Source organism: Rhopalosiphum maidis, chromosome 1 (genome assembly GCF_003676215.2).
Source record: "Rhopalosiphum maidis isolate BTI-1 chromosome 1, ASM367621v3, whole genome shotgun sequence".
Lineage (NCBI taxonomy): Eukaryota > Metazoa > Arthropoda > Insecta > Hemiptera > Aphididae > Rhopalosiphum > Rhopalosiphum maidis.
Window position 1 is genome coordinate 81,993,662 of NC_040877.1, and position 14,593 is coordinate 82,008,254.

General features: G+C 25.6%; 2 protein-coding genes across 2 annotated transcripts in view; one reads left to right on the top strand and one right to left on the bottom strand.

Annotated features, from left to right (window-relative positions):
• Positions 1 to 6,348, top strand: part of LOC113555691 (glutamate receptor ionotropic, kainate 2-like) — a 154,523-nt gene extending 148,175 nt beyond the window's left edge. Inside the window, exons 9-16 of the mRNA XM_026960202.1 lie at positions 2,819 to 3,022; positions 3,088 to 3,192; positions 3,582 to 3,827; positions 3,892 to 4,089; positions 4,567 to 4,954; positions 5,403 to 5,500; positions 5,579 to 5,740; positions 6,050 to 6,348. Of these exons, the coding sequence (XP_026816003.1) occupies positions 2,819 to 3,022; positions 3,088 to 3,192; positions 3,582 to 3,827; positions 3,892 to 4,089; positions 4,567 to 4,954; positions 5,403 to 5,500; positions 5,579 to 5,740; positions 6,050 to 6,112 (1,464 nt within the window). The 3' untranslated portion in view covers positions 6,113 to 6,348. The remainder of the gene's footprint in view (positions 1 to 2,818; positions 3,023 to 3,087; positions 3,193 to 3,581; positions 3,828 to 3,891; positions 4,090 to 4,566; positions 4,955 to 5,402; positions 5,501 to 5,578; positions 5,741 to 6,049) is intronic.
• Positions 6,349 to 6,429: 81 nt separating this feature from the next.
• LOC113558518 lies at positions 6,430 to 14,518 on the bottom strand. The gene is made up of 5 exons (XM_026964000.1): positions 14,419 to 14,518; positions 11,686 to 11,819; positions 10,697 to 10,805; positions 7,756 to 8,216; positions 6,430 to 6,956 (listed from the first exon to the last, which is right to left on the bottom strand). The coding sequence occupies exons 2-5, from the start codon at positions 11,815 to 11,817 to the stop codon at positions 6,537 to 6,539; spliced, it is 1,122 nt and encodes a 373-aa protein (XP_026819801.1). The 5' UTR covers positions 11,818 to 11,819; positions 14,419 to 14,518; the 3' UTR covers positions 6,430 to 6,536.
• Positions 14,519 to 14,593: the final 75 nt, after the last annotated feature.

The following is a 14,593-nucleotide window of genomic DNA, read 5'->3' on the forward strand; positions in this document are numbered from 1 at the left end:
TTTAATGAAAAACAATAGGTTTTTTTTTTGTTTAAAATTATTAACATCTAGTTAGGTTAATACAACTACACGTAACTCCATTCATCGTGTTATTATTTATTTTATTCCAGTACAATGTCTATATCATTTAGAATGCATCAACGTCTAAAATTTTTAAAATAAACATTATTTTATGGTTATTTTTTAGACATTTCTTATCTGGCTTCCAAACAAACGATTATTAAGACCTTGAATCTTGATATAATATAAGTACGTAAAAAAATTTTCGTTTTCAGTCGCTTTTTGTAAACACTGTCTGATCACATACGCAATTACGTTAAAAGATATTACATTTTTTTTTTTTAGAAAAATCTAAGTATAATGTTACACTATCAAATTCAAAACCTAGTTGATTTACTTAATAATTATTATTCAATACACACAAATCAGTGTATGCGTTCGTTCTTCGCGTACTTATTTATTAACACAAATAATCTAATTATTGGTTTGCAACAATAATTACAAAGAAAAATGTAATTTTTCAAATTCGTTTTAAAATTCAAATCGGTTTAAAATATCTCAAACATTAATAACTATAAATGATGGGGAAAAAAAAGAAAACGCAATCGTGTCAGTACGATTTCGTGAACGTTCATGTACATGACGATATGCATACAAACTACAAAGGCTACCCGCAACTTTTCAATCAATGAGAGTGGGAGGTAGTAAAGACTAAAAATAGTAAATAAAAATTAGTTATCTACTGTATCGATGTATTATTATAAAATATATATATATTATTATTACTATTATTATTATAATTTTATAACATATTAAACAGTTGTATGTACCTAATAGAACATATTACGAGTATTATACCTAAATAAATTGGACGTAGCTAATATTATCATGACAATATGCATACTCATAATTATAAATATACAAATATAAAATATTTCTTAAAGTATTTCATTACATAAAATAATGAAAAACAAAACTAAATTAAAAGATTGATATAATTTCGAATGAGTAATTAATTAATTGCATTTCAAGTACTTGTTTTAAGTTTAAATAAGCGAAGTAGTGGACAAACATCATGCGGAGTACTCCCCTTATTGTTACTAAGAATACTCTACTACTCTAGTTAAGTAATCTAACTTCAAATACTTATAAAGTACCTATTAATTAATTATTCGAAATTCGATTTTTTAATACGTCATTCAAAATACACCCAATAGTACTCTGTTATTAAATATGAATGAAGTTGTATACAAATATAAGTTGTCATTAAAACAACTTAAACCTTAAAAAATATATTCCTTTTTCTTTTAATGTTATACAAAACATGTAAATTTTGATCAATATTTTTTGATAGTGTTCTTTAACACTATCAAAAAACAAGTTGATAAAAACAAGAAAAGACTGTACATATAAAAAATACGCTTAAATTACAAACAACGTTTGATTTGTATGATAATAGTAAAATTCCAACTAACGATAAACTATTTTCACATTTAATAATCTAATAATCAGAGACAAACCACATGATTTAATGGCATATTGATAAAAGTATGTTTAATATTTTGTTATATTATATTGTTTAAGTTTTAAGTTTTTAATGATAAATATATATTAAAACATGGCCATTGGCCACTTTTAACATACAACCCATATTGCCATATTCCAGAAAATTCGTCAACTCGAATAAAAATACTACATGCTACTAAATCATTTATTTATACTCATAAAAACAATAGGTGGGTACAGTAGTTCACACAGTAGGTGTCTAACAATACCACCAACGTGAAAATAATTTTAAAAATACTCGTGTCGTTTTTTTTTCATCGATTTTAATCTATATAAGTAGTAATAGTACTGCTGTTTATAGTAATATACGTACTTAACTAACAATGCAATAATTGTAAATTACTGTCAACCTAAAAAATAATTCTTAGACTGCACTTATAATATTTTATTTATTTAGTATCCACATGATATTATATTTTGTGTACAGCTAATGTGACAACATTTTCTATGCTGACTATTTTGAAATATTTCCATTCTCAATCTACAGTATATGCTGCAAAGTACGATTATACAAACTAAAAACCATGTCAACAGTTGATAATTTATTTCTAACTCTTATTTTTGTAAATAATTACAGAGTCCAAATGAGCCAGTAAAAAAAAATTTATCTATTCTTCGTAAATTTAAGATTTACTAAATTTTAAGTTCTATTTATTCAATCATTAAGAAATATTGTGAAATAAAATTAAAAAATAAATTTTGACAAACTTACAATTTTTATTAATGGATGTGTAGATACAATACTAACAATTTATCAAATCATTTTAATTTATTGGATTAGTTTGTCAAATTATAAATAATACATTAGACAAACTAAAAAATATATATAAAAGTTTAATATGAATGGTTTTTCATTACTTTTTAGTTGGGCCTTGTTGGATTAATTAATACCATAATTATTAGTTATTAAGTACTATACAATTGTACAATAGTTATTGTTTACAGATATCAATAATTTTTCCTAATTGGTATACTTAAAAAGTTTTTCAATTAATTTTTAATACGCTCACAAATTGACAGCTTAAACTGAGGTAAAAATAAACATTCGTAAAATAAATAAGTTTCAAATTTCAAGACTTTCACTGTGGGTTACACGTAATTTATTAAGATCTAACAAATATACAATAAATCCAATAATATGACTTACTGATTAGGTATTATATTAATTAGTAATTGGGCTGAGTTCAAATTCTCAGAATCAATTGATTTATAACTAATAACTAATAACTGTTGAAACAATTCACGTATATAGGAAAAACCTTACGTAATGATCAAAGAGGACAAAAACCTAACGGGAAATTCAAAATACGAAGGATTTTGTATTGATTTACTACATAGAATAGCATCACAAGTTGGATTTCATTATGCAATTACATTAGTACCTGACAATAAATATGGAGCTTACGATCCCATTACTAAACAATGGAATGGTATTGTTAGAGAACTAATGGACAAGGTATCTAACCATCATTAAGTAATAAATTATACAATATTCACTATAAAAAAATGTTTATATTTCAGAAAGCAGACTTAGCTATGGGTTCGATGACTATTAACTATGCTCGTGAGAGTGTTGTTGACTTCACTAAGCCATTTATGAACATGGGAATAGGCATATTATTCAAGGTAGGTGAGCAATATAGTATAAGTAAATACAAAATATATGACTTCTAAAAAAAAATAACTGATAAATCAATTAAAATGTATAGAATCTAATTAATACATCATTAAGGACTGTTTTAATTAATTTAATTTATATTGTAAAGAATACATCATAAAGTTTGGTAAAAATAAAATAATAATAATAATAACAAACTACAGCAAACTTTTACAATCATCACTTAAAATCTAAAAAGTTTGCGATTCTCTAGAGCGTTTTATTACTACGCTTAATTTACTTTTCCTATTACACGAACATGAGTGGTAAAAAATAACACAACAAAGACCTGTAAATAAAAATAGAATCAACAAAACCACAACTTTAAACAACAGTTTGTTTTTTATTCTTATTGCAGGTTCCAAGTAATGAACCATCCAAATTGTTCGCTTTCTTAAATCCCTTAGCGACCAGTGTCTGGAGCTTTATGTTTCTCGCCTATATGGCAGTAAGTTTTTCGCTATTTTTTCTGGCCAGATTCTCCCCGTACGAATGGCGGCCACATACTGAAGAAAATTACCGCGAGAGCCGCTTTACCATTTCGAATTGTTTTTGGTTCGTCGCTGGCGTATCATTGAAACAGGATGCAGGCATTACTCCAAAGGTAAATTAAAATTATATTATTTTTCAACAACGAATTTATTACATTTTTGTTTATCTGACTATAGGCAACATCCGCTAGAATTTTAGGAGGCATTTGGTGGTTTTTCACAATCATAATAATACCATCTTACACTGCTAACTTAACAGCATTAAGAACAGTTGAGCGGCTACAAAAACCCATACAAAATGTTGCGGAATTATCATCGCAAGAAAAAATAACATACGGAACACTAGAAGGAGGATCGACTATGTCATTTTTTAGAGTAAATATACAAAAAATATTGTATTTTATAAAATAATTCAGCATAACTGTATTATTTTAATAGTTAAATTATTTAATTTATCCTACATTATATTGCTATGCAAATACGCATAACGCATTAACTTGGCAGCATACACAACTATATTGTATTTGACTAACCAGCAATCATGACATAAGCTTATACACTAGTAACACTCGTAATAACTTCTTAATAGTTACATACTTAACGCCACTTTGTCGTACAAGTATGTGTTCATCCATGTATGTACGCGGCACTATTAATTACTAAGTCCAGAATTTCTATAAAATTGCTTGTTCATTTTACTTCATGGCCTTTCAATTAATATTATGCAGTATGCTTACTACTAAAGTTTAATGTTATGAACTATTTTTTACACTACTGTCAAATTCTGAATAACAAAATATCGAATACCTTTTTAATTTTAAAACATTTTTCATAATATAATTATATTTACAGGACTCCAAAATACCAATATATCAAAAAATGTGGAAATTTATGGATAAACATCAATCGGTATTTGTATCTACTTACGACGAAGGCACAAAAAAAGTACTAGGGGGGAACTATGCATTTTTAATGGAATCAACTATGATAGATTATGCCGTACAAAGAGATTGTAATTTAACGCAAATCAGCGGCCTTCTAGATTCTAAAGGTTACGGAATAGCAACGCCGAAAGGTTCGGTCTGGAGAGACAAACTATCATTAGCTGTTTTAGAACTCCAAGAAAAAGGAGTCATTCAAATGTTATATGATAAATGGTGGAAAAATGCAGCCGATATATGTATCAAAGATGAGAAAGTAAAAGAATTCAAACCAAAGCCTTTAGATCTTAATGATTTAGGTAAGTGAAAACACATAAAAGTCAATCCATTATCTTAATAAATTAAATTTGTTGGTTATAAATTATATTAATAAAAACAATTAACCTACTAACAACTTTAATTTTTTTCCTACACGATTGATTTTTAACCAAAATATATTCGAAATTGCACCCATTTTAAATTTTTTTAATACCTACAACAACAATAACATAATAAAGAATGATTAGATTAATATTTAAATAAAGAAATTAAACAATATACAATTTAATTCAGTTAAATATCTTAACTACCTAGTATTAAAAATCTAATTCAATTTTAATCATATTGTTTAACTGAAAAAATTATGAAAAGATCTTAATGCTAAATTCGTATTAAAAATATTTGTTTGTTTTAAACTTTTGAATTAAGTTAAAATTAAATTTCTAATAAAAAATTTAACATATTATCTACTCATATCATTAATATTAGGTGGAGTGTTTGTATTTGTCTTGTGTGGGCTAACTGTAGCTGTCATCATAGCAATATTAGAATTCTGCTGGTATTCCAAGAAAAAGTCAACAGATCAAGTATTTAATATAAACTTAATTTGACGTAATGGCCTTATTTAATTCCATGAGTAATATTTTGTTAAATATAAATTGTAGCAACTACCTGTTTGTACGGAAATGGCAGAAGAACTAAGATATGCAATACGGTGTGATGGTACCAAACACAAAGCAACGTTAAAACGAACGTGTAATGGCTGCTCACCTATCACTACATACGTACCAGCTCCACTGCATATAAATCATGTTACCAGTCAAATTGTAAGTCATGAAAACCAATATAATAGAATATCAATGATTTTTATTACTTGTATGCCGAAATACGTAAATTGTAAATACATACAAAATAAATCTCCAAAAACAACTAATGAAAAAAATAACAACACACATTAAAATGAGTTTAAAATTACAAATTCCCAACTCAGTGAATAACTATGTTTTATGATTTTTCACTAAACAATTAATGTAATACATACTATATTGTAGTTTATAGTTATAAATAGATAGAGTAGTTATATAGATAAAATGTATAATTTACATTTTTTTTTTTAAATCTTGCATTTGTTTTAGGACAATGTTCCTATGGTTGAACTAACGAGGCCTTCGATCAGCATAGACCATGAAGACAAATAACATTTACCTTCCGATTCGCCATCGTTACATCCAGCGAGTCGGAGTCCATTCAAAAATGTCCAATTTCGATTCCATTGAATCTCAAAATCCATTAAGAGACAAAATAAACTGCCTATAAATTAAGATCTACGTTTTTGAACCATACCATAAACGGATAGTTACTAGATCTAAATAAAAATTGTACATAAATTGTTATTCCATACATTTTATTTTATATATTTATGTGAAACAAACAATCGATTTCTTTATTGCAAATAAATAACTATATTATATTATAATAAAAATTGTTCTATGTTTATGTTGATATATTTATATGTTATAGCTATAAGATATTCACAGAAATATACGAAAAATTATGTGTATACCGTATACCTACAATTTCATTAAACCAAATTAAATGTATCAAAACAAAAAAAACTTACTGTTACTTAGGTTGTATTAACCTTAAAGCCTCTAAACATTGATTCGCTCTTATACTTAATAAAAATACATTTTTCTTTAAAGCTTCCATTGAAATATGTTCCAACAGATTTTTCCATTCTTTTAACATTTGTTCAATCGTTTCAGTTTCGTTTCCGTTTTGCTTTGTATGGTTTATTTTCCACAAATCAATTAAATTATTATTATTTTTGGCCGTTTCGTTAGTAACATGAAAATCAATTTTATGTAACAACTTATCTATCAAGTGAAAAGTGTAGAATATGCTTCGAAGTGAACAGGAACTGGGCACAATCTGAACATCAATCTTAAGACGATTTATAAGTAAATTTATAATATTCCATCGAATATATTTGTCGTAACAAAACTTAGCGAGTAGATTACATTGGTACTCGACATGAATAGACTAAATAAATATAAAAAAAAAAAACAAATTTAATTATGAAGCTTCATGATTTTTAGAATCAATCAAATCTAAAAAATAACTCATACAATTTAATAACCCCATTATAAAACTATATTATACACAGCGAACCGATATAATAGATATTGATTATAATAACGTACTAAAAACTAAAATACTAATTGATATAACTGGATACTTTAATCAGTTACTGGTAGGCAATAGGTACATTATTTTAATTTTTAACCGTATCTTATACCTATATATAAAACGAGTAACATATAGTAACATACCCATGGTCCGTAAATATTTAATCATATGACAATTGATTGAAAATATGTTATTAAACAAATGAGAATATTGAAAAGTTATACTGATAATTAGTTTAAAAATAAACGAAAAACAAATGAAAAATATATTTAGATAAATTGAAAAATATTTGTTAAGTACAAAAATATGATTGAGTAAGTAGGCATATTTCTGGTAATGAACTTCTAATAGAAAAAATAATAAATCATAATAAAGCAGCAAAAATAAAAAAATATTTAGTAATTCTGAAAAAACCAAAACACCAAAGTCCATGACTTTATCCGGTATCCTTAATTCGAAATTTAATAAGCCTATATATTGTTTTTGCAATAATATTTCATACAGTTAAAAATTAATATATATCTAATAAGAGTAATCAAATTGGTCACTTAATTTGATAGATCATTAAAGGTGATAACCTAATATTATATTTAGTTTCTATTTAATTTATTTAAGTAATTTAAGCTTTTATATATGTTATACTATGACTTACGTTGTATAAGTGATGATTATTTAAAATTGTAAATGCAGTATTTTGGACAAATTTCATCACATCATCTTGACAAGTGAACAAAAATTCATCATTTTTTGCAATACTCGCTACTAAGTCAACAAAATATCTTACAAGGTTATTATAATCGTCCCAACTACAAACCGCTTCTAATAATTTTGAAGTATCAAATAATGTATAAATGAGAAGATCTAAAGCTTGTTGTATTGACTGTGACATTTTTTCAGTAGGTTTAAGATTTATATCCAGAAAACTCATTTTTAAATCATTTGTGTTATAACCAGAATCAATTGTAATTCTTGACATCTCGTTCAAAGTTTTCATTGTGATAACAGGTTGAATTAAACATGTATTTGATTTTTGAATTGAATTAGATAGACAGTTACTAACTGAAGACATTCCATAGTCAGTTTTGATTTTTTTCTTGTCTTGTGGCATAGTATCTAAAATAATACATATGTTTTTACTTTTTTTAGTAACAAAAATAACTATAGTGCAATCAAATTAATAAAATTATCATTATGACGGAATAAACTAGTCTTGTCCCATACTGACTGGTCCTTGGTCATTATCTCAACTTTGTCCTTTATGTTATGAACAATTAAATAAATAAAAATATAAATATATTAAAAATAAATACCAATTAAATTCAGATTATACTTAAAGTATGAAAATTAGTACAAATAGTATAGTACATTTAATAATTTTTAATAGTTTAATTTAAATCTAAATTACACGTATAAAAAATAAAAATAATGAACGAGTAAAATGTTTAAGAAAACATTTATTTGTTAAATTATATTCTTGAAATATCTTATTAATATCTTATTATGCAATTATAATTATTTAAATAAAACAAACTGAACAGAATATTAGGCTTTGTGTTCAAATTATTTATTTATTAGTTATTTGAATATTCAAACACCAAAATAAAAAATTTAAAAATTAATTTTCTAGGTAGGTGTTTATAACCGTTATTATTCGAGTTAATATAAATGTCAAATAAACCACCATAATAAAGTTAATCTCATAAAACGTATTAATATTATTACAAAATATCCATTTAAATAATTGTCTAAACCAAAAGTAGTATATTTCACATAAAAATTATACAATATTCTATGTCTGTCAATAATTATTGTTAATTAACACGTTCAACGCCTGTGACATGGATCACATATCTTATATATTGTTTAATGTTACCTAAAATATCTAGGCTATAATATTTTGTTTGGTTAGGTATTCATATTTATCTAAAAAAAAAAATCTATTTTTATTTTTCACATTTTTCTGTGAATAGACATATTATATCATTCGTAAAAAAAGTATGCTGGACAAGCACAACGTATGAATTATATGTTGGCGGCGTGATATTAACATGTTAAAAAAACAAACCATATACTTGAATTAAATACAACGACGAACATGTATAAATAAAAATAACTCATCACATACAACTTTTATAATAAAAAAAATAATCAAGGGTTGACTTCTCAAAAGATTGGTTTCAAGTGTATTTCATCATCGTGTATATAGGTCACACTGGTCACTGTAATTTGTGTATATATCAGTAATAGATTAGTAGCATCTTTGTTTTAAGATAATTTAAGTATATTTTTTACTTGTAAACTATATTATATTTATATTATTAGAAGTATTTTATTTATTCAGTGAGTTGAATTAATTGTATAATAATTATTAAAATATTATATCATATAATATTATTTTAACTAAGTATGTCATTAGTTCATTACCAACGTATCATATCGTACCTACACCGAGTGTAGATAAATATATATGATATGGATTGCTTATAAGTCAAACATTTTCAAAAATTTAATTGTCTACACTGTAGACTACAGGATGTAATAATTTATTTAATAATGTAAAATTGCAAGAAAAATCATTATTTTTCATTTAAATACCTAATAGGCCCAAAATATTGAGAAGCTACACTTAGAATTTAAAATAAAAAAACAAATGGTATAACTAATACATTCCTTGTCCCGATTAGGTTCTAAAATGATAAGGATTACAGGATAATAGCATAATACAGATTCATATTTCGATGAATACAGGTATTTTGGAAAATAAATTGTTTGAGTAAGTATATAGATCTCGATTATTTACATTATTATGAAAGTTTATGGGTGTTACGTTAATAACGTTAGTTATTGTTTAATTTGGGCGCAAGAAGCCCTAGAACTTACAGTATTTATTAAATGGATATTACAAACTAGTCTCATTTTTCTCAACTTAGCTCAGGATTTTATCGATCCCACTATATGCACTGTTAAAGTTGGTGGATATATCTTTATGAAAAATAATATGGTTTAGGAGATTCATCAATTTAAATAGCAATTGCTATACTTCTATAGGTAAGTACTAAGTAATTAGTATAAACCGCGCTAGCCGGCGGAATCGATTCAAAACCAGCGAAATAGTTTACTCCTGCTATTTTTATTATTATTTACTACACAATTGTAAACAATAATTTATTACAATATACTATTACAGTTGAGTGTTGACCAATTACCCCCAAAGGCTGTTTTCGGCATTTAAAAAATGTACCAGTTGCCCTCGCGTACTATATAAATATAATACATAATTATTTTAATCGATTAATTATAATTTATTTATTACTTACATAACAATATTAACAGATTAGATTTTGTAAAATCTGTTAATCATTATTACAAAGTATAATACATAATACAATACTAAATATTAATAATATATAGCTAAATTGTTTACTACCTATAATTATTCTATGTTGACATACATTTAGAACGGATTATATAAAATCAGTGGGCCAACTTTTTTGACAGTCATAATAGTTTATAGGTTTAAATGGATTAATTTACACTTAGCTTTATCAAAATGTTACTAAAATCTATGTTCTTATATTATATTTTATACATACATGATTTTTCAAGATTTTTATGATCCATAAATGACAGAGACAAAGACTCGTTTTCTTTAATATCTTGTTGATTAAACAGTCTATTTGGTTCAGAATCACATAAAAATTCCTTTGAAAATAAGTACAAACATTATCAACTATAAACAAACGTAAAAGAACTATACGGCTAAAAACATTCTATATCATAAACATTAACTTTAAAAAAATATATTTTAATTTTAATTAGTGTATTATAAAATATTCAAAAATCTTTAAGTCATTTATTTTCCTAATACTAATATGGTATATTGAACTATTATTTACTCAAAATACACCACATATTGTATTATTATTATAGCTGCATGACATACATTGGCATGTTTACGTGTATAACCACTGTGCCAAATGAAAGAACTGCACATTTAAATTGACTAAAATCTATCATTGAATTCAAATTCAACTATAACTATTTTCGTATAAGAAGTTAAGAACCGATAATTATTGTTATCAACACAAATAAAAAAAAAAAACGAACATTTTAAATTGCTTAAAAATAGCTAAAAAAAATTGAAAACCATGCCATATCTATAAAATGTTACCTATGTAACAAATATTCAATGAAAATATCACGTCTCTATAATTCTCCCTACATTAATTAAAATATAAAACGGAATTTATTTTGTCTATAATTAGGTACAGTGTGTCAATTTTCAACAGTGATTAAAAAAATAACTTTAAATTTCTTACTGCCAACTTAGTAACACTTTAGTATCAATATTCAACAAGATCGAATTTTTACAAGAAATTATCCTAAACTTCAAAGATTAAATCATTTTTGCTACTCCAAAAAGTTACGACAAAAAATAATTTAAGAGATTTTATAAAAAAGAAACACATCAATATAAAACCAAAACTTGTTTTAGTCCACCCAGAATTTAAAACTGTTGTAAATAGATTAATTATACTAAGTAATAGACATTTTATAACAAATATCCACCAAACTTACGTACCTGAAAAAACAAATCAGTCTCCTCTTTCATGATGTTTGACTGAACACTTGTAACATAATCCACTATATCCATTCCAACAGGTTTGTTTCGTATTAATGTAACAGCTAATGCCGTATTTAAATCACTTTCCATTTCTGTATAAGTTTAAAAATTATAATTTAAGTATTTTAATATTTTAATTCAATTCAAAAATGTATTTAATAAAAAGCTCTTTCATCAAAATACAAAGGAAAATTTAAGTTGTTTTATTAAATAGATACCTATAATATTATATCGACTGACTGGTTCTTAAATGGTAGAGAACGCCACATTCCCTTGTATTGCTCTATCTAACATGTGCATACGCATAATTTATAAAACACATGTTACGTTCTTAATAACCATTTTTAAAATTAATTAACCTATTATGAAATTTAAATATAAGATCAAGAATATCACAAAAGTTTTAGATGATATTTTAATTTAAAACAAGTTATATAATCATTTAAAAAAAATTTTGAAAATTAGTTTTAAAATGATCATAACTTGTTTCGTAATCAAAGTATCAATAAAAGCCTCAAGATAACTTGGATCATAAAACTGTCTTTAAATGTAATAATTGATAAATTCGTTCTAAAATGTAAAATTGATAATCGTGAACATAAAATTTTCTGTTCTATGCTTGCAAAGATCAACAACACATGGTCATGGCATCCTCTTAATTTGTTTTATGTAGCATTTTAGGAGGTTTAATTTGATAATTGTACAACAATAATTATATAAGTATAATAGGTATCATAAATAAAATTATAAAAATAAATGTACTATTATAACATACTTATGAATATGATATCAATATTAGGTTTAGGTACCTAGAAGGTAGATTGGTCTGAATTGTAGATGGTACTATTGTTTATATATTATTATTATAACTTGTAAAATAGGTACTGCTTTTAAAATCTAATAAAATTGTATCGATTTATCTGCATACTATATAGGTACTTTTTTAATTAGGTTAAGATTATTAATTATTTTGGTAATAAAATATCATTAGATTTATACTTTATTTTGTCTCTAAGGTGGTTAGAAGCAGCGTATTTATTTCACGTTTTAGACCTAAAATAAGCCTGACAAGATTACGCATACTTAAAATATAGTATTGCATTAAACACAATAATTACAAATGTCAACGTATAATCACAACAACAGTTAAAATATAATGAAACAAAATAAAGAATATCATTGCATAATATAATATAATAAATAAATGTTAGGTACATATTCTAGGAAATAAATTAATGTGTAGGTAATTACAATATTTAATAACATAATAATAATAGTGGGCATAATTACAGTTTAGCGTTTATTTTTTGTTTTTTTGAAACATGTATTTCAACAAGTTAAGAACAATGGGGTAAAAATTAATTTTTGCAAATCATTATTTTGGAAGTTATATCTTTTTGAAGTTCGCGATTTTACGTTTTTATGCAAGCGCACAACGTTGTACTTTACTGATGCCCGCCATGTCCATAACGAATTTTTCAATTTTGTTTTTAGATATTTTAATGAATTATGAATAATGGTGAAATCGTAATACGATCGACGCCCAAATTTACAACAACTGTGACCTGCAGGGCTAGTGATCATAGGGGGTGACTATTTTTCTTATTTTAGTGGTAGATAGATTATGATTACCTATTAGGTTATTGGTTGCCCGAAGAGCAGATATGCTCCCACCAAGAACCCGAAGTATTCACCAACCACCTTCCTCCAGATTGGCTATCTTAGCCCTCAGGGGGTGAACTGGGGACCGAGCTCCCATCAAATTTGAAGTCTGGAGGACCAAGTCTGACGACCGGAGCTGGTAGGCGAAGGAAGTCACCATGGATACCAACTTGATATTTAACTGTACGCAGGTTTTAACTTTAAAACCTTGATAAAATCATTTGAAATACTAGAGATATTATACCTATAAAATCACAGAATGTTGAGAAGTACGATAATTACGATTTAATTTATATTTTGTGTACCAGATATTTTCGGTAAGTATCGGTTTAATTAAATTTAAAAAAAATGATAAGAATTATATGTATTTTAAATTTTAATGTCATAATTTCAACACTAATAGTTTATTCAGATTTATATAATTAATATAAGTTTTAAAACGTTGATATAACCGGTCTTAAAAAAGAAATTGAAAATTCGTTATAGACACAGCGGGCGGCAGTATAAAATACCTACAGCGTTATGTGCATGCGTAAAAACGTAAATCGCAAACGTCGAAAAGATATAACTTCCAAAAAAATGATTTGCGCATATAAATTTCTATCCCATCGTTCTTAACTCGTTGAAATAAATGTTTAAAAAAAAAAAATCGAAAAATCCCGTGGTAGCTAAACTACAATTGTTCCAAATAATGTTTACTATTCAAATATTTATATATTAATAAGATATCGAACTGTGAACTATTTTTATTTCACTTAGAAATCAATATGGGTGCATAAAAGATTGTCATTTGTCAATATTTTGTCCTGTAGGTACCTACAGCTAGGCAATATAATATTATTTTGAAAATATAAACCTTGCTGGCTGTTTATTTTTATTCTCTTTAAGTCTGTAGAAATGATTACACTAAAGAACATCGATTCAATAACATATTTAAAAATCGTGGTGAACAGCGTTTTGTCCAATATGTTTCTCATATTTATATTATTTTTTTATCAAAATCAAGAAAATTGACTGACGAATACTCACTGTGATTATTGAATTTGTTATATGTATAAGTGTAGAAAGTAGTAAAATATTGCAAACACTGTCTGAACTTGTGATGGTTATTATTTGTTTTTATTTTTTGATTCCTATAAGACTTATAACCAATGGTCGACTGTATTGGATATTTTCATCATTATGAAAAGAAAATTGGAAATTT